The sequence below is a fragment of the Carlito syrichta genome, unplaced genomic scaffold (genome assembly GCF_000164805.1).
Source record: "Carlito syrichta isolate Samal-C Ts95f unplaced genomic scaffold, Tarsius_syrichta-2.0.1 Scaffold309239, whole genome shotgun sequence".
In the NCBI taxonomy this organism is placed as follows: Eukaryota; Metazoa; Chordata; class Mammalia; order Primates; family Tarsiidae; genus Carlito; species Carlito syrichta.
In genome coordinates this window covers 30,591-50,068 of record NW_007253335.1, presented here as the reverse complement: position 1 = coordinate 50,068, position 19,478 = coordinate 30,591, and the positions used below count along the sequence as shown (strand labels likewise).

Here is a 19,478-nt window from a genome sequence, read left to right as displayed (position 1 = left end):
AGAAAAATACAGGTTCTTCACAAACTATTGCCAGAGTGATACTATAATAATGTTAATTCGAATCTTATCCACATTTCTGATAATTCTACGTAGCTCGTTAGTTGCTTTTTTAAAGATAATACTACCTATGACCCCAGTTTCCAGGTGTGAATATTGATAGAATAGTAAGAAAACAATTTAATGGGTGGTTAATCATTGTGGTTCTTCCCTACTGGTGAAGCACATCTGCTGAAGGTATCTGATATAGAGTTGAGTTGTATAAAGCTCTAGCTGACAAATGATAAACTTTAGGTAAATTTAACCTATAAAGACAGATTCTTGAAAAGTTGTTTTGTATAATATTTTGAATGATAAAATTTAGCTTCTGTATTCTTTAGAAGAGCCTAAGTAACCATTAGAAATCTGTTGTTCAAAGGTGGATTTCACAAGGAAAGTTTGTGACTGGAATTATGGCACTGACATATTTGCTAATGATAACATGCTGAGACCTACCTGTGTACTGCCACACTGGAAAGCAGTTCATTAGTGTTTAAATTGATGCACTTTGGGACTTTTAAGTCTTCACAAATTCCATTTTCATTTTTAATTGTGGAACGATGTAGGGAGAAAAGTTATGTAGCCCTGTCTTTATTCATTTAATTGCCAATGAAAGTGGCAGTTAGTAATTCCTCCTCAAGTTATATTAAAGCAGTCACTTAAAATAACGTGGCTCCATGCTGAATTTGCTTCAGTTAAGCCATATTTTATTTTGCTAATGATTTTCCAAGTTGACCCTGACCTTGAAGTTGGTATTGTCAACACTTCTTGACATAAAAGAAAGCATGATTTAGAGATGAGTGCATCAATTTATTCTTTATTTTCTGTCTGTATTTCAAAAAGTCTTTCAAATTAAATTTCAGATTGAATATTTTCCTGAATACTGAAGAGGTTAGTGAGTTAAGTAGTTATCAATTCACATGGTTTAAATTAAATGAATTGTATATACAGGAAAGGAATTTTGCTAATATCTTGAATTGTGTGTGTGTATGCATACACAATATTTCCTTCTGGATTACCCTTAGAATTGTTAAATAATTGAATTTTAAAAATCTCAATAATGTAAATTCACTTAAAGAAAACTTCTTGGACATAATTCTTTTCAAGGTCCTAAATTGCTGTATTAAAAGAATTAATATAAAGCCTTAACATGGATTTTAGGCTATAAAAATATGATGTAAAATATGACATCAAAATACTCTGTTTTAAAATATTGATTTTTGACAAATGTATAGGCAATAATAAATCAACATATTATATTTGTTCCTGCATGAAATATATAAAATATCTAATATATCCAGCATGTCTATCTTATATTAGAATATAGTTCTACATTTTGTACTTTACTGCCAATTATGGTCGTAATATAATAGAACAAATGTGCACAATTATGACATTCTGCTTTATTTCTAAGTGAAATAAACTGCCACATAAATGGAAATTTCATCCTTTCTGCTGTCAGGACTGCCGATGTACTTTAAAATCCATTTGAAAGATGGTCTGGAACACTTTGGTAAAAGACAATGTTGTGTGGCTAGGCACTTTCTTTTTTTGAAGCTCTGTTGGGTGCAGCAGTCTTTGGAATTACCACTGACCCTACAGCAACAGGCTACTTTTCAGTTACTCTAGCTGATGCTACAGTTTCTTCTAGTGCTCCTTTACTGGCTTCTACTGTTCTGCTGGGAGTGTCAGTCTGCCACTTTTCCATGCTATTTTGCTAGGTATTATAGCATTTGTCTGATTGCCTTCCTTTTGTGTAATCCTTAGCAGTCCTAAAGCAGTGTATATATACCCTAAGTGTTACAGAGACAGGTGGGACAGCTGTTTCAGTTTTTATTCATAGCCTTGTTCCTTCAAGAACATGGCAAGGGGCTGGATTTCAGAATCAAGTATCAAATTAGAATAACTACTTGTAATGATAATAATGCTATTAGGAATAATAATATATTGCTTTGATATAGTGCTTTATAAGACAGCATCACTCATAATGTTAAATCTGAATGTCTACAGTGAAGAGGGGAGAATGCCTCTCTATTTTTTGTGTTACAATTCAGTAGAAGGGATTTGCAGATCAATAATAATCCATGCACATTGAGATCACTTACAGTGCTGGAAATATTCCCAGAGGAAATAAGGATTAATCCTTTTTGTTTATGTAACATAAGTTTTCCAAGGCTTCGTTGGATTACAGATACTAAAGAGAGTCACAATAAAGTTAATAACTCAAGTATCATTGTTTTTTGCCCCCACCTATCAATGTAGAGGGCATCTAGCCTTTTGCAAAGTTTCTCTTCTCAGGTATTTCAGAAGTTCCCTGGGCGCTGTCTCAGCTATGCTCCTGAACAAGTCTGTTTCTGTTAAGTGTAGCTACTGATCCACGAGGCACTTCAGTCTCTTGCCAGATGGTGCTCTCTGCCTGACTTCTCCACCAATATTCTCTTTAACAGCCAAAGCTGTGTGATGAGCTGGGGTGAAGAGGGGGCAGGGGGATAATGTCTTTCTTTCTTTGTGTTATGCTCTATTAGAAGGGTCTAAAAGTAGCTGAATTTTTTTTTTTTAACCAATGTTTTAATGAGACAGTTGTCTTAGATTTTTATCAGTGCTTCTTTGTACTTCACAGGTTACAGGCATAAAACCAGTGGGGTTTGTCTGTGGTAGGAGACAAATTCAGACAACAGAAAATACTCAGTATTTAGTCCTGCTACTCTTTTGACACTAAGATTTCTTAGGGCTGCAGGTCATCATAATTAGCTTCTTTCCGTAGGATTATTTTTACATTTGCCTTTTGGTTGATTTGCTGTATTCACCAGACCTTCCAAGACTTGTCTGAATCCTATGTAAAGATAGCTAGTGACTCCCTGTTTCTTTACTGTCAGTTCCAACATTCGCAGTAGCCCAAGAAAGGAACCAACAAGGAGATTTACTAAAATCAAAACAGGAGAAATCTTTAGAAAATCTATATGTTTCTCTATAAGATTGCATTTATGAAAAAAGAACCAACAAAGATCTCTTTTCACTTCATGCAGACATTGAAGTTCTGTCAAAGGTTGTGTTAGTTCCTGTATTAGGGTTCTGAAGACAAATAGTAGCAATACATACACAGTCATGTGTCACTTAATGATGGGGATATATTCTGAGAAATGTGTCATTGGACAATTTCATCATTGTGTGAACATCATAGAATGTAATTATATATATTTAGATGGCATAGCCTACTATAGACTTAGGCCATACGGTTGTAGCCTATTGCTTCTAGGCTACAAACCTTTACATCATGTTACTGTACTGAATTGTACAGATTATACAGACATACATTTAAACATAGAACAGGTACAGTAAATATATGGCATTATAATATTATGGGATCATGATAATATATACAATTCATCATTGACTGAAACATCATTATTTGGTACATAACTATGTATACAGGAGAGTATTTATTATGGGAATTGGCTCTGTGATTACGGGGGCTGAGAAGTCCCATGATGTGCTGGCTGCAAGCTGGAGAATTAGGGGACTAGCTGAGTAAGCTCAGTTTAAGTCTGAAGACCTGAGAACCAAGGGAACAAATGGTATAACTCAGTCCAAGAATGAAGACCTGAGAGTCTGGGGAACTGGTGGTGCAGGTCGTGGAATTCAAAGACTGGAGAACCTGGAGTTCTGTTCTAATGTACTCAGGCAGGAGAAGATGGGTATCCAGATCTAGAAGAGAGAACAAATTCATCTTTCTTCTGTCTTTTTGTTCTATCCAGGCTCTCAACCGATTGGATGAGGGCAGATCTTTCTTACCCAATCCAGTGATTCAAATGCCAATCTCTCTGGAGACACTCTTACGACATACCCAGAAATTATACTTTACCAGCTCTCTGGGTATCTTTTAACCCAGTCAAGTTGATGCCTAAAATCCTGTCGAGTTGATGCTTAAAAGTAACTACTGCAGTTCCTATTTAATTCTTTCAGGACAGGTAGATGTAGAAAGGAAGGTTTAGCTTTACTGTGCTTTTATTTTATAATATCTGAGGGCTAGTTGTTAGTGGTAAATTTAAGGAAGTAAACGTTTTTACATAGTAGAGAATTGTATTGCTGTGCCAACTTCTTTTTGGATTTTGAGGTGACATCCCAGAGTTTTTTTAGAGTGGTGCCTCTCTAAGTAGAAAGTCATTAGGGAACAGGAGCAGTGCTTCTGATTTATTTCCAACCACCCATGTCAGGAATAAAGTGGGAATTAGCATGCCTCACCAGTTAATGTAATGGCACTGAGGCATATCTCCAAGAGTGCTAGTACTTTTGAGAACTGTTTCCTATTCATTATCCAAGAATTCATGTTTATCTCCTGTTTCTGTCTTTCTGAGGATGTTAATAGGGTTCAGCTGAGGCTCCTTTCACATGTAACAGATCTTTTTCTGGTTCTAGTCTCTGTTCTATATCTTTTAGAAGTTCCTTAAAGTTTCTGACTTGTGAATGATACCTTCTAGTTTCTAGCACTGACAACTGTGTCTATTTTATATACTTTTTTTGAAATTTTGGAGTGGGATAAGTTGAGTATGAGTTTGATTCACCATTTTGAACAAAATTATGCTTTTGTTACTAATATTGCTATTTATTGCATTAATATTGCATATAATGATAATTGAGAGAAGCTGATTCCACTACTCTAGTAATAGCCACCTAGAACAACTGGCACATTGTTTTATACAGTTAACCTTTATGTTTATGTTATGGAGATTGTTTTCAATATATATGTTAATTGTTTTAAAAATCCAAGTTTGTTTCAAAGATGTATTTTTATAAATGTGAGCTGAAAAAGAGTTTATCTTCTACCATCAGTTAAAAATGTATTTTAAAAAATTATTAAATGATTGCTCAATTGAGAATGTGTTAGCTCAAGAAAAATTACTGTTGTGCTATACTTCATTATTCTAGTTTCTGATAAAATCAGGTGCTTAAACTTTTTGTGGTTCATACTTAATTTTGATATTAATTATAGTGGATATAAAATAAAGATGAATAGTGATTTCTCATGTCACAAATGATTTGTTATTAAAAGACTGATCTTTGCTTTAAGTATTAACAATAAAATGAATGAGAGTGGTGTCTAACTTGTTAACTGTTAAGAAAGTTACATGAATATGTTTTTAAATACCAGGTAATTAGAAGTTATTTAATGTCTGTTGGTGATGTTTGCATTTTTTAATCTGTTTAATTAGGGTAATAGGTTTTTCCATTCCTTAAATAATACAACCCCCCCTTCCTTTTTTTAAATGATGAGGAGCTAATTTTCATTGTCCTTAAGGTTTTAGATTAAGTATACTGCCAAGAGCAAAGCTGTTTATATTGGTTGAGAATATGCTAGTGTTAGAGGCACTTCTCTGGGAATCCTAGCTGACTCAGGAGTGGGATGGGGCACAGCAGTGACAATTTGTTTGGGATCTATCAAAGAGTACTTTAATATTTACTAGTGGAACCCCTTGGCTGAAGTTATCCTTACTTTAGATTTTTTACTTAAGTAAAGTTAAGCATTGTTTCATGATTTATTTAAACTATATTTCATGTTCACTTTTTTTAAAGGGTGTTTCCAATGCAACTTTGAAATACAAAGGTATACATTTTGGCAATTCTTCAGGTAGACAAAAGTTACCAAAAACATCAGGTCCTGGTCCTGGACACTATGATATTGCCCAGTAAGTACAATGAATAGTATACCTTTAAGGTAGTTATTGGCTGTAAAGTATTCTAGTAATTCAGACTAGGCTATGCTGTTAAGAGCAGAAAAAATTGGCCAGGCGTGGTGGCTCAGCCTGTCATCCCAGCACTTTTAGAGGCTGAGGCGAGTGGATTGCCTGAGCCTGCGGGTTCAAAACCAGCCCAGGCACCTCATTTCTACAATAAATAAAAAATTAACCAGGCATGGTAGTGCATGCCTATAGTTCCTGCTACTTGGAAGGCTGAGGTGGAAGGATCGCCAGAGCCCAGTGGGTCAACGCTGGGGTGGCTATGAGCATGCCACTTTGCTCCAACCTGGGTGATGGAGTTAGATTCCAACCACCCCCCCAAAAAAAAGAACAGAAAAAAAATTGTATGAAAAACTCCAAGAAATATTATATTTTGGAGTAACTATATGAAAGCTACTACTTTTTTATGAGCTAGGTCCTGTGCCCCCTACTTTACATGTATTACCTTATTTAATCTTCACAATAAGCCTCTCTATAGTTACTATTATTGTACTATTTTATGGGTCAGTGATGATAAATAAAATGTTCAAGGTCATGTGGCTGTTAAGTGACAGAGCTAGATTTTTTTTTTTTTTTTTGAGTTGGAGTCTCACTCTGTCCCCCCGACTGGAGTGCAATGGCCGCTCCCGGCCACCGCAGCCTCGCCTGCTGGGCTCCGGCGATCCTTCCGCCTCAGCCTTCCGAGTAGCCGGAATTACAGGCATGCCCGGCTGATTTTTTTTGATTTATTGTAGAGATGAAGTCTGGCTGCCCAGGCGGGTCTCGAACCCGCGGGCTCAGGCAATCCACTCACCTCAGCCTCCCAAAGGCGTGGGATTACAGGCTGAGCCACCGAGCCCGGCTCAGAGCTAGATTTTAACTGAGGCCTGTTTGATTATATAGTCCATGTATCTGTATACTAAAATAAGGTAGATGAAATATCAGAAAAAGTATAAAAGAAGGTGACCCACAATCTTCATTTTATCCCTGGCTTTCATCTCCATTCTTCTAACTATGTGATGGCTTTAGAAGGCATTCCCAGTTACTGTAAGTCAGAGTTATAACATTATGTTGGAGGTAATATTTACAAGTTTAACTAGTAAACACACTTCTGGCAAAATAACTCTATCTTCATCTTCACCTAATCCTGCAGTAAGAACTTAGACATGAGTCCTTGGAAGACAACATTGAATAGCAAATACCATATTGTCCTCAGAATCTACTACCCCTTTTCATAATTAATACTTTTAAGAGTTCAGCTTATTTGCCTGATTTTTTCTCTCTCATAGCATGAGTTTTCTCTCAAGAAGTACCATAGAATTACATACTCAGTCTGCTAATTAGACGCAGACACGCCTACTGTGTATTAGCAATGGACATAGGCTATTCTCTTGCTTGGACTCCCCTGCTACCATTCATTCATTGAACAAACATTGTGTGAATTTTTGCTGTGTGCCAGTACTAAACTTAATAACTGAGAATAAAAATAATAAAATATTGTTCTCGTTTTTGGGAACTTATCCTCTAGTCTATTGTCTTTTTCATTTTTTCACTTTGCTGTCATGGAAAATATACTTTTCTATATATATTCTTTTTATAGTTATGCTAAAACCTTAACATGCATATTTAGCTTAATGAGTTCTTTATTTAATATTATTATCATTCTTCCCAACAAGACAAAGTCTATAGGCTACTCTAACTCTTACCATAGCCTTCTTGACATAGGCTTTTGTTGTTCAGTATCTTTTTTTTTCTGAGTTGGAGTCTCACTCCTTCGTCCAGGCTGGAGTGCAGTGGTACCCCAGCGTTGACCTACTGGGCTCCAGCAATCCTTCTGCCTCAGCATTCCAAGTAGCCCAGAGCTACAGATGCGCGCTACCATAACCGGCTATTTTTAATTTTATTGTAGAGACGAGGTCTCGCCAAGTTGCTGGGTCTAGTCTTGAACTGGCGGGCTCAGGCAATCCACTTGCCTCGACCTCCCAAAGTGCTGGGATTACAGGCTGAGCCACCAAGCCTGGCTGTTGTTCAGTATTTTAATCCTATCCTTTTTTTCCCCCAGACTGGTTGGTTTGAGCTCTCTCTTCTTTTCCCTTTTCCTCCTTTCATAATAAGGCTTAAATAACATAAAGCAATACGCATCTTTTAAAAAGTATATCATTCTGTGATGATTGCTTTCCATCCATTCTACTGTACTTTACTTCTGAATGAGTAAACCCTGGCATATGAACCCTGGCATAACCAGGATTCTTTGGTGGAAATTTTTCCTGTCAGTCCTTTTTTTTTTGTTTTTGTTTTTGTTTTGGATGTAGGGTACAGTTCAGGGTTAAGTAGATAAGTGATCATCATACAGGTAAAATTTGGGACTCCCTTTGGTCACCATTTCACCCGGTTTGAGATCAGGTACCCTTATTGATGTTATGCACCATTCCCCACCCCTGGCAGTGTCCCGTGACTGCCAATCCCTTTCTTACAGTATTATGATAAATGTGCAGGGTCTGCTTATGAGTGAGAACATGTGGTACTCAGTTCTTTCTTTCTGTGATAGATCACTGAGTATGACAAACTCTGAATCCACGCAAGTTGCTGTGAAGTCCATAATCTTGTCCTTCTTTATGGCTGTGTAATATTCTATTGTGTATATGTACCACATTTTAAAAAATCCAGCTCACTTTTGATGGGCAGCATGGTTGGTTCCTTGTTTTGCTATTGTGAATAATACTGCAATAAACATGCATGAGCAGGCATCTTTTTTATAGAATGATTTGAGTTTCTCTGGGTATATTCCCAGAAGGGGGATTGTTAGGTCATATGGAAGGTTGATTTTTAGATCTTTTAGGAATTGCCACACTGTTTTCCATAGAGGTTGTACTAGTTTACACTCCCACCAACGGTGTAGAAGCATTCCCTTTTCCCTGCATCCTCTCCAGCATCTGTTGTTTTTTGAGTTATTGATTATCTTACCAGTTCTTTTTACTTTCCCACTCTGTCTCACTCCCATTCTTCTTCTATTTTTTATGCTGTTACTGTCTTAGGTTTTTATCATTTCTCCTGTTTTCCTCTTCTTCCATTTGTATTTTAACTTTTGCTTGAAGGAATGTATTAATATAGATTACATTCCTGTTTCAGTTATTTATCTATTTTCATAATTTTTTTTTAGGTTTGTTGCTTTCACTGTATATTTTATTTGGAGTTGTCTTGGCTCCCTCTGGCAGTTGACATTTTCTACTGTTTCTTTTTAATTTACCTTATTTATTGAGTCAATTATTCTGGGATACTTGATTCAGTATAAAAGTGGAGATATGCCTGAGCCTGCGGGTTCGAGACCTGCCTGGGCAGCGAGACCTCATCTCTACAATAAATAAAAAAATCAGCTGGGCGTGGTAGCGCATGCCTGTAATTCCGGCTACTCGGAAGGCTGAGGCGGAAGGATCACCGGAGCCCAGCAGGTCGAGGCTGCGGTGGCCGGGAGCGGCCACTGCACTCCAGTCTGGGCAACAGAGTGAGACTCCAACTCAAAAAAAAAAAATAAAAAAAAGGTGGAAATACCTGGCCACCCTGAATGGAAAGATAAGCTTATAGGTCTCTTTTGAGAAAGATTCGAACCTAAATGATATGTGACAATTCTGATATCCCAAATATAAATTTGTTGTCTATAAACTTTTTGAGGTTTTGAAAACAAGTTTATTTGTTGAATTCTGTGCAAATAAAAATCACTGAGAAAGTGAGGATTTAATAGTGAACTAGTATGGTAAATGCATATTTAAGTCATGACACTGCTGAACAAAGAAAATAATGACAATTATGTAACTTTAAAGTTTGTTTTATGTCTTCCTTCCTTCCCCTTACTTCCCTCCCTTCTTCTCTCTCTTTTTTTCTTTCACCATGGTTTGCTTTGTCATACAGGCTAGAGTGAAGTGGTGTAATAATGATTTATTGTAATCTTGAACTCCTAGGACAGCAGGCATGTGCCACCATGTCTGACTAATTTAAAAAAATTTTTTTTGTAGAGACAGGGTCTCCCTTTGTTGCTTGGGCTAATCTCGAACTCCTGGCCTCAAGTGATCCCCCCACCTTGGCTCCCAAAGTGCTGAGATTATAGATATGAGCTACAGTGCCCACCTTGTTTTATGTTTTTTATTGTCTGTTTTAAAAATCTGTACATGTTTAGTATAGTTTGTAGTATAATTTGTTGGAAATGTTGGAGATCAGCTTACTTTGAGATTCTGTTGAAGAAATAGCAAAAATAATAGTATAGTTCAATATAGCCTATTTAAATATATTTATTGTAATAATAATAATAGCTAATAGTTATTGTGGGATTATTATGAGCCATGTATAGCACTAAGCACTTCACATATATTATCTTCTGTAATTATTGTAACCTTGAGAATTGGTTATTACTGTTTCCAGGGACAGATGACAAATCTGAAGCTTAGAGAACTGAGGTGACTTGCATAATGTCATACAACTAATGGATAGCAATGCTGGGATTCCTATTCTAACTCCAAAGTGTGGACTCTTACTCTTTATTTAGTTTCTAATTTTTTCTTGAGGTTTTCTAAATAAGCTGCTTTTTCATTGTCAAATTTTTTTCTTTATGCCCTTTTCCTGATTGTTTTATGTTATAGCTAGCATAGGGCTGTTTATCCATTATTTTAGTTACAGTTCAAACACCAAGTGATTTGGAATTTAAACATTTTTTAATGGTAACTAGGATACACAGGAAACACTTTTTGGTGGCCTTTTATTTCAATTTATGATGTAAATCCTAGATCTTATTTTCTTTTTGGAATCATTATTTGAATAGGTTTATAATAATGTTTGGAATTGGAGAAAAGCAGAAGTAACCAGCATGAATACATTTTACAAAATTTTAAATATATTGGTCTAGTACACTAGATGATCTTGTTATCTCATACTTTAAAAGCAGGAGATACTACTGTAAAAATATTTTATTTGCTTCTGTAAACATTCATAGATTTAAAATTGAGAACCCTACATTTCTATCTGAATTTTCTAAAGGAAAAAGATATTACACTATGAAAATATTAACATCAAGAAAGATCAACAACAGAATTATTGCTTATTTACTCCACGATTATATGAAATAATAGTATTGCAAGAGAAAAAAAAGGTAAGTTGTAAACGTGGCTATTGCATTTATTTTCCAGATTTTAAGATCATTGAATTGTATTGTCACAAAGTTAGTGTACTAATCTCTAACCTGATAGCTAATTGTTACTCAGTATTGTAGAAGAAGCTGTATTTAATATCTCTGTCAAGTTTTCACTGTCTCTGCTCAAATACCTCTTGACATAAAGAACTAATGACTCTTAAGTTTTCCTGTTTTAGTAGTAGACAATTCTTTGTCTTGAAATGTCCTCCTTAGACTAGGTGTACTTGCCTCCTGCCTAATTTTTAGTTTCCCTATTCCTATAATTTCTTTTCAAACTCCCTTTAAATCTTTTCTAGTAATGATAAATGTACCAAGTACTTTTAACGGTCTCTTTATTTAACTTCAAGTTCATTTATTTTCCTTTGTAGCCATCTAGGTACCTTTTTGAAGTATGTGAATGTCTTTTTTATCTCTTGTTAAAAAAATGATATTTTTAACTAAATATATTCTGGGTGTAGTCTGATTTACATAGTACAATTTTCATCTTCCTTGTTCTGGATAGTGTATATTTATTAGTATAAAGACCCAGAATTCCAATTTTTATCGTTATATTTCAGTTTGCTCCTTTGGGACTTATAGGCAAATATAATTGTGCTTTTTTTTCTTTCTTCAGCATATTGTATTTAAACTTAAAGTTTATAGGATGAAAATTTAAAAATGAATACATTTAGAGTAAGGATAAATGATTATTCACTGATGAATCAATTACTATTTCAATAAGAATTTTCTCTTGCATTTTATTTTTTTAAGTCTTCCCTGAATATTTGTCAGCAATAAAAAAAAAAATTTGTGAGTCAGGGTCTCACTCTGAAACCCAGGCTGCAGTGCAGTGGCACAGTCATGGCTCACTGCAACCTTGACCTCCTGGGCTCAGGCAATTCTTCTGCCTCAGCCCCTTTCCTGCCTACCCCCAGTAGCTGGGTCTGCACCATGCCATGCTAATTTTTTAATTTTATTTTTGTAGAGATGAGGTCTACTGTTTTGCTTAGGCTGGTTATGAACTCCTAGGCTCAAGCAGTCCTCCCACCTTGCCCTTCCAATGTGCTGGGATTACAGGAACGAGCCACGATGCCTGACCAGCAATGAAAAGTATTGTGTATAGAAATAGTAGAAAAAGACATAACAGAAGAATATAATACAATTAATTTTATAGAATAACAATTATACATCTCAAAGCTGATAAAATATTAATAAGGATAAGTAGAATCTAATGGATATAATTATCTCAAAATGTACTCAGGAAATGGTGAAAAAAATCTTTGTTTTTCATGAAGTTTTTTTCATTAATATAATATAATTTATTTATTTATTTATTTATTTATTTTTTGAGTCAGAGTCTCACTCTCTGGCCAAGGCTGGAGTGCAGTGGCATGCTCACAGCTACCACAGTTTCAACCTGATGGGCTCAGACAATCCTTCTGCTTTAGTCTTCCAAGTAACTGGAACTTCAGGTGTTTACCACCATGCCCGGCTAATTTTTTTTATTTATTGTAGAGACAAGGCCTTGCCAAGTTGCCCAGGCTGGTCTTGAAATCCCAGGTCAGGCAGTTCTCTTGCCTCCACCTCCCAAAGTGCTGTGATTACAAGTGTGAACCACCATGCTTGACCAATATAATTTATTAAGAGATAATATTTTGATTGAATATCAGTAAACATATACACAGATTAAACTAAGCAAAAATGTTCTAAGTCAACTTTTAAATGGAAAACAGTTTTCTTAGATATTTAGAAATCTTACTAATATGTTATTTCAAACCTTCTTTCATACTGATATCCTATATTTTTTGAAAGGAGAAAGAAGTGTATATGAGATGATTTAAACATTAATATCCAGGTGCTTATATCGCTGAATTATTTACTTGGCCATTGAGTTTACTGTGATCTGAGAAATTTATTTTTGAAATTGTGGGATGAAATTTTCACTTGATTGTATTTCCTGGTCATGGAGACTATGTCTTTAGTGTTTAGCACTAGTGTTAAGAACATGGTAAGGGTGCAGTTACCACTTATTTACTGAATGTATAAAGGAACTAAAACATATTCTATTTTTCATAACATCAACATTATTTTATGTTTTATAGGGACACAAGTTTTTAACATAAAATACCATTTTTCTGTATTTGTTCAAAGGTAGTAATATGTTAATAACTGTTTAGTTTTCTTTCAAAAAAATATAAAACTTTATTAAGGACATCTTATACTGTCATCAGATATTGCCAAAGAAAAAGGTAAACAAACAGGGAAAGCTCTTGGGCTATTGTCACCTCAGAACACACTCATGTATAGCTGGCTGGAATTGCAGTTGGCAGCAAATGCTTTGTATAAATAAATTCATCAAGTTATACAGTGTTCCCTTTCTAAACAGAGAAAAACTGGATTTACTTTTTTAAAAAATTTACATTTTAAGCTTTGACATAGTGCAACAACTATGAAACATGACTATGTTTTTAGGAACTATTTCTTAATAGAATAAAAAGCAGTTTAGTAGCTTTATACTATTTCATATAATGTAATATTTTGAATGAAAAATTCAGAATGGACATTCTAGGATAATATACAATTGGTTAATTTATACTTTTGAGTCTTTTCCTCTCTAATGATTTCTCAGAACCAGGTCAATACTTCAAAAAACATGAGTTGCTCATCTACAGTGACAATCGGCAACTCTGTTTTGTTCTTTTAATTTTGCAAATCAGGGTGCCCAGGTCATCCCAGATTTTGCTGACTCTGAAGGATTTTTTATTGAATAACTCTGAATCAGAGTGCATGTGAGAAGAGGTATCAAATTAGCTGCAACTGGAATGATTTTCCTACACGGGGAAGTTGGCTTTTGAGCACAACTGACTTTCTCAAACTCCTATGGTCCCTTTACTTACTGTAGTCCTGGAAGAAGGAGGAGAGGGAGTGCTGGGGAATCTATGCAAAAGGAAAATAATGTTTGGAACTGATAGTTTCTTCTCATCTTTAGATACTTCAACAACTACTATTTTGTTTTCTTTTTGTATTATTTTCTATTTACAATTATTGTAAAGTATATGACAAAATATTATCTCAGTATTATCCAATTGTATATCACTGTTATTTGCTACATATAAAAAAACTCTAAAAGATAATGAATGGTAATACTAAAAATCTTGGTGTGTTGGGTGAGTAGTAGTCAGGGGAGGGTGTGAATGTTTTAAAGAGCTAAAGATTTGATTACTTCTTGGTGTGTTCTTTTCTAGTGAGATCGAGTATACGGTTTAAATTTGATGATATTTGAGGGTAATTTCTTTCTTTCTTTCTTTTTTTTTTTTTGAGTTGGCATTTCACTCTGTCGCCCGACTGGAGTACAGTGGCCCCTCCCGGCCACCGCAACCTCGACCTGCTGGGCTCCGGCGATCCTTCCGCCTCAGCCTTCCAAGTAGCTGGAACTACAGATGCGCGCTACCATGCCCGGCTAATTTTTTGATTTATTGTAGAGATGAGGTCTTGCCAAGTTGCCCAGGTGGGTCTCAAACCCTCAGGCTCAGGCAATCCACTCACCTCAGCCTCCCAAAGTGCGGGCTTACAGGCTGAGCCACCGAGCCCAGCCAATTTATTTCTAATTACATATATGCTTTGAAATACATACTTAAAAATGTGAGTTTACCCAGAGGTTTGTTTATCATCTTTTATAACTAGATGTAATGTGACTCCTTTTCTTTCAAAAGTCAACTCTGTGAAAGCAAGTCTGACAAGAATTCTGAGATATCAAGGTGAATTTATAATAAAACGAAACAAAGTAAAGGTAATTGCTATTTTGTGCATATTTAGTAAATATAAAACTAAAAAGTGTTTTGCTCAAAATGAAGGTTTGTGTAAGTACTTTTTCTATTGGAGCATCCATAAACTAGAGGAATCAAATCAAATCAAAACAATCACTTTTCATTTCTTTGCTTTTAAGTAGTAAAAAGAATATGAAATTAAATTGAATGAGCTAGTTGGAATATAGAGTATAGAGTACATGGCATTTTCTCAATGCTTTATTGTTATAGAAAATATTTGTTCCTAAGATGTATAAATTTTTAATTTAAATTTTGAGGTAATGAGGGAAGAATGACCTCTTTTCCATTTCCTAAATTCCAAATACTTTGGCTCATATAGCACTAAATGATAGTTTTCCAGTGATTATTATGAAATGGAATTATTAAATTTTTAATTTGTTATATTCACACTAAATGCTGATACTGATTGTGCATACATGCGTGCATATGTGTGTGTAGCCAAGCAAGTAGGTAAAGGCAGAGTTTGGATGGTTGTGTTATTAGCAAGAGATGATAACTGCAGAAGCTGCTCATTTTGGTGAACAGATGATGAGTCCAGGTTTAGACAATGGAATTTGGAGATAAATTATCAACAGTGGGGATTTGAAAATGAAATTTGTAATACAAGTTATGGGCAGAGAGAACATATTTAGCAGTTATCCCCATGAAAATAATAATCGTGGCTCAAGCCTGTAATTCCAGCACTTTGGGAGGCTGAGGTGAGAGGATTGCCTGAGCCCACAGGTTTGAAACCAGCCTGGGCAACTTGACGAGACCTAATCTCTACAATAATAGTAATAAAAAAATTAACCAGGCATGGTAGTCCGTGCCTGTAATTCCAGCTACTTGGAAGGTTGAGGCAGAAGGATCGCCTGAGCCCAGCAGGTCGATGCTGGGGTGGCTGTGAGCGTGCCACTGCATTCCAGCCTGGGTCACAGAGTGAGACTCCGAACTCAAAAAAAAAAAGAGTGGTAATCGAAGTGGTGTGCTAACTATAGAAGAAAATTACAGAGATGAGAAGAAAATCCAGGACAGATCTTTGAGGAACACAGGTTTTGGGAGTAAGGCATGATAGAAAAGCCTGAGGAGAGATAATTAGTGAAGTGGGAAGTGAGTTAGGGAACTTATATACCAAGGAAGTTTAGAGATTCAAAAATGAGAAGGTGTAAAAATATATTTATCTGCATAGAAAGGTGATAATGATAAATGATTACATAAAACAGATTGTAGAATGGTATGCATCATATGATTTGCATAAATTCATAAATACATGTATATGTATTTATAGTAAAATATTTGTAATGTTTAACTCAAAGTGATGACTATAAGTGATTAATTTCTTTTTTTGGCTTAGTTATATTTTCTGTGGTTCTATAATGAACATGTAAGGTAAGTTAAAAAGATAATGAAATTGCAATAAGTTTTTAAAATGAAGAGATGATGGAGAAGCATACAGAACAAGAGCAAAGCTTTGTATTTAGTTAATAAAAGCTATTAACTTTTATTAGAGTTAGTATTTAAGTATTGAGAGAACAATTTTGGTGGCAGATGAAAGGTAGAGTCCCTGGAATGAGGGAAACGGGGCCAGGCAATAGAAACATTGAATATATATTTACACATTAATACGTATTCAAAGCTTCTACTACCTTCTACCATCAGAAATTTGGTAGTAAAGGCAAGGAGAAAAATTGAAGAGATGCTTAGATACTCTTAGAATAGTTGAAGGATCCAATGCAAATAGAGGATCCAATGCAAATAGAGGAGCTGCAGAAGCATAGATGAAAGAATTAATATAGAGAATTAATATAGTAATGACCAGGAGCATACAATAAACAAAGAGATGCAATGCATAAGCAGGTGGCTTATATTGAAGAGGAAGAGAAATACCTTTTTGTCTTTGAAAAGGAAGAAATAATGGGTGATTAAATAAATTAGGGGACAGAAAACTTTTTCAATAAAGATACAGATAATATTTAGTTTGCCAGCTACATAGTCTTTCACAATGAACCAACTGCTATTGGAGCACCAATGGAGTAATAAACAATATGTAAACATTTAGTGTTCCAGTCAAACTTTTATTTACAAAAACAGACAATAGACTGGATTTGGGTCATAGGCCATAGTTTGCTGACCCCTGAAAGATAAATATTGAGGTGTATAAGAAATAGATTCAGTAGTTTTGTTTGCATGACCTGTATCATTTTGGTGATATGAGGGGAACCCAAAAAACCTGGAATTTTTAAAATTAAAATTTGTGTTTTTACTCTTACATGTTTAAACTTCTAGCACCTTCAGTCTCCTTCAAGAGTACTCTCTGTTTGATGCAATATGCCTATCAGATGCCTTTTGCACTGCTTAAAACAGTTTTTGAACTTGGCAATATTGATGCCTTTTGGTGCTTCTGCTGTTTTTAGTTTTGCCTCTTCCATATCGAAAAATCTTTTCCCTTTGAGGACTTTTTTCATACGAGTTAACAGAAAAAAAGTCACTTGGACCTTGATCATGTGAATAGAGAGGGTGGGGCACAGGGGCTATGAGGTTTGTGGCCAAAAACCAATGAGCACTCAGTGAGGTGTGGGCAGGTGTGTTGCCATGGTGGAAGAACCAGTCACCTATTTTCCTGAAAAAAATTCACTGAAGCCGAAAACAGTCTCTCACAATGCTAGCTGGTACACTGATGCTGATGGGTTCCTAGAACCCTTACCTAGCGGTGGAAGCCTGTACTACAAGAAGCCTGGTCTCCAAAAGATAATTCTGTTCTTTTTTTGGAGGTCCCCCCTCATATATGCAACAAGGTCCTCTCTGGAGGGTGAGGGAGGTAGGTATTCAGTACTTGAGAAGAATGGAATATACCCTCTAAGGAGTGTGATGGGTTAAATAAAGATAAAGAGAATAATTGCAGGTCAACAGAAAAAGGCCCCCTTTATAGTGGTCAGCACAAGCTCATTATTGCCATTATGGGGGTAAGAGTAGAAAACTATATGGTGTGACTACCCATTATCGGAGACTGGAGCTGCAGATGTGGTGAAATCAAGGGTTTGAGGCAATCAGGGTTTCTGAGGCCAGTATTGTTAATCTTGGAATCAAGGCTAAGAGGGGGAATTAAAGAATTTATAAATGGCTTTATGGACTGAAGGATAGGGTTTGGAGGATTAAAAATGTGGGTCAACAGGAGGTAGGTAGGAGAGAAGGAGTAGAAGAAGTGAAAGGATAGATTATGGTCACTGAGGGTAAACTTTGGAGTTAAATATCATGTAGAGGAAATTGTTCTTAGGGCCACAAAATCCTGAGTGTATTCTGCCTATAGGGAGCTGAAGTGATTAATTAGTGATCAGGGGATAAGAGAATTGCCAGTTTTTTTTTTCTAAAGTTCTACCTGTTCTCATAGGAATTGCTATTCTACTGGTCTTGCATTATGGTGGGCTTGGATTAAGGTTGGGCAATCCTATGGCCTGCCATGTACCTGGCTGCTACGTAGGAAATGAGGCTCTTTTGGTTTTTTTTCAATCACAGGCCACTCTGGATAGATCACTCCTTCTCACCTGTCACTTCAGCACTTTAGCCTTAGAGTGGGGAAGATAGGACTCAGGGCCCACTTTCAAACACACATCTAAAATCTTTTGCTTTTCTTGTAGCTTCCATCCTTATGGGATCTTACTCTAGGCAATGAGAGAAAATGCGTGGAGAAATATCTCTCTTGTGGTGTTTTCTTCTTCTTTTGCTTTAATTCTTGATTCCTAACTTTACATAATGCCAGGAAATGGTTTCGTTTTCTGTATCTCTTTCATGGTCTGAGCTGCCCAAATGCAGCTAAATAGAAATGAGAACATGAGAGGGATTTCAGAGGTAGAGTGCTATAGAATTTTCAGTAGCTGTGTGAACAAAGAGAGTAACTGGGAGACCAACTGGAGAAATATCATAATAGTGGGGTCCAAGAAATGGGGAAAAGGGCAAGAAGAAGTAACCAGCTTTACAGGTCCCAGGAAAAGAACACTTTAGAATACCTCTCCCACGTTTTTAAGAGCAGCTGAAGAAGGAAGGTATGATTTGGGAAGGTTGGTAAATTTGGTGAGTTAGGCTGACTAACTTCATTGCATTTCTTGGTTCTTTAAATTCAGCAGATGAACTGACTCCTACATTAGATGGTATGTAAACATTAGTTATAGGTAGTGATTTCTTGAAAACGTCTTGGAATGCTTTGATTATATTGAACCTATTGTTCTTTTTTTTGTTTCCTAGAATTTCAGATTTCTTGCTTGTATTGACCCTTAATGCTTACTGATGCTTTTGTCTGAACTTATGATTAATTTGTCTGAATTTATGATTAATTTGAATATTATTTCTTGTATATGGAAATATTTTTAATGTTTATCTAATGTCCCCATTTAAATCATAGTTCTTAGAGAACAAGAATCTTGCATTCTGTTTTATTTATTGTATACCTATAGTTAATGAAGTGAGGTACATACGTATGTGTAATAAAGCTTTCTGAATGAATTAATTACAGATCTGAAAAATGAGCAGTTTTATTTTGAAGTTTGAACTTAGAGAAAGAATTCTTAGGCTTTTTCTTTCTTCCCATTTATCCTATTGCCTTAGCAGTATAAGATTTAAAGTAGTAAGATAATTTAAAAAGTTACTGGTATGTTTGAATGCAAGAATTTTCTTTTATTTTTTATTAATTTTGAGACAGGGTTTTCTCTGTTGCCCAGGCACCATAGTCTCAATCTCCTGGGCTCAAGTGATCTTGCCTCAGCCACCCAA

The 19,478-nt window shown here is 35.6% G+C and overlaps 1 protein-coding gene across 1 annotated transcript in view; it reads left to right on the top strand.

The window, feature by feature from the left end:
* Positions 1–10,887, top strand: part of LOC103269411 (sperm-tail PG-rich repeat-containing protein 2) — a gene marked incomplete at its 3' end in the record, with an annotated part of 44,557 nt that extends 33,670 nt beyond the window's left edge. Inside the window, exons 4-5 of the mRNA XM_021717065.1 lie at positions 5,608–5,720; positions 10,776–10,887. Coding sequence (XP_021572740.1) covers positions 5,608–5,720; positions 10,776–10,887 — 225 coding nt within the window. The remainder of the gene's footprint in view (positions 1–5,607; positions 5,721–10,775) is intronic.
* Positions 10,888–19,478: the final 8,591 nt, after the last annotated feature.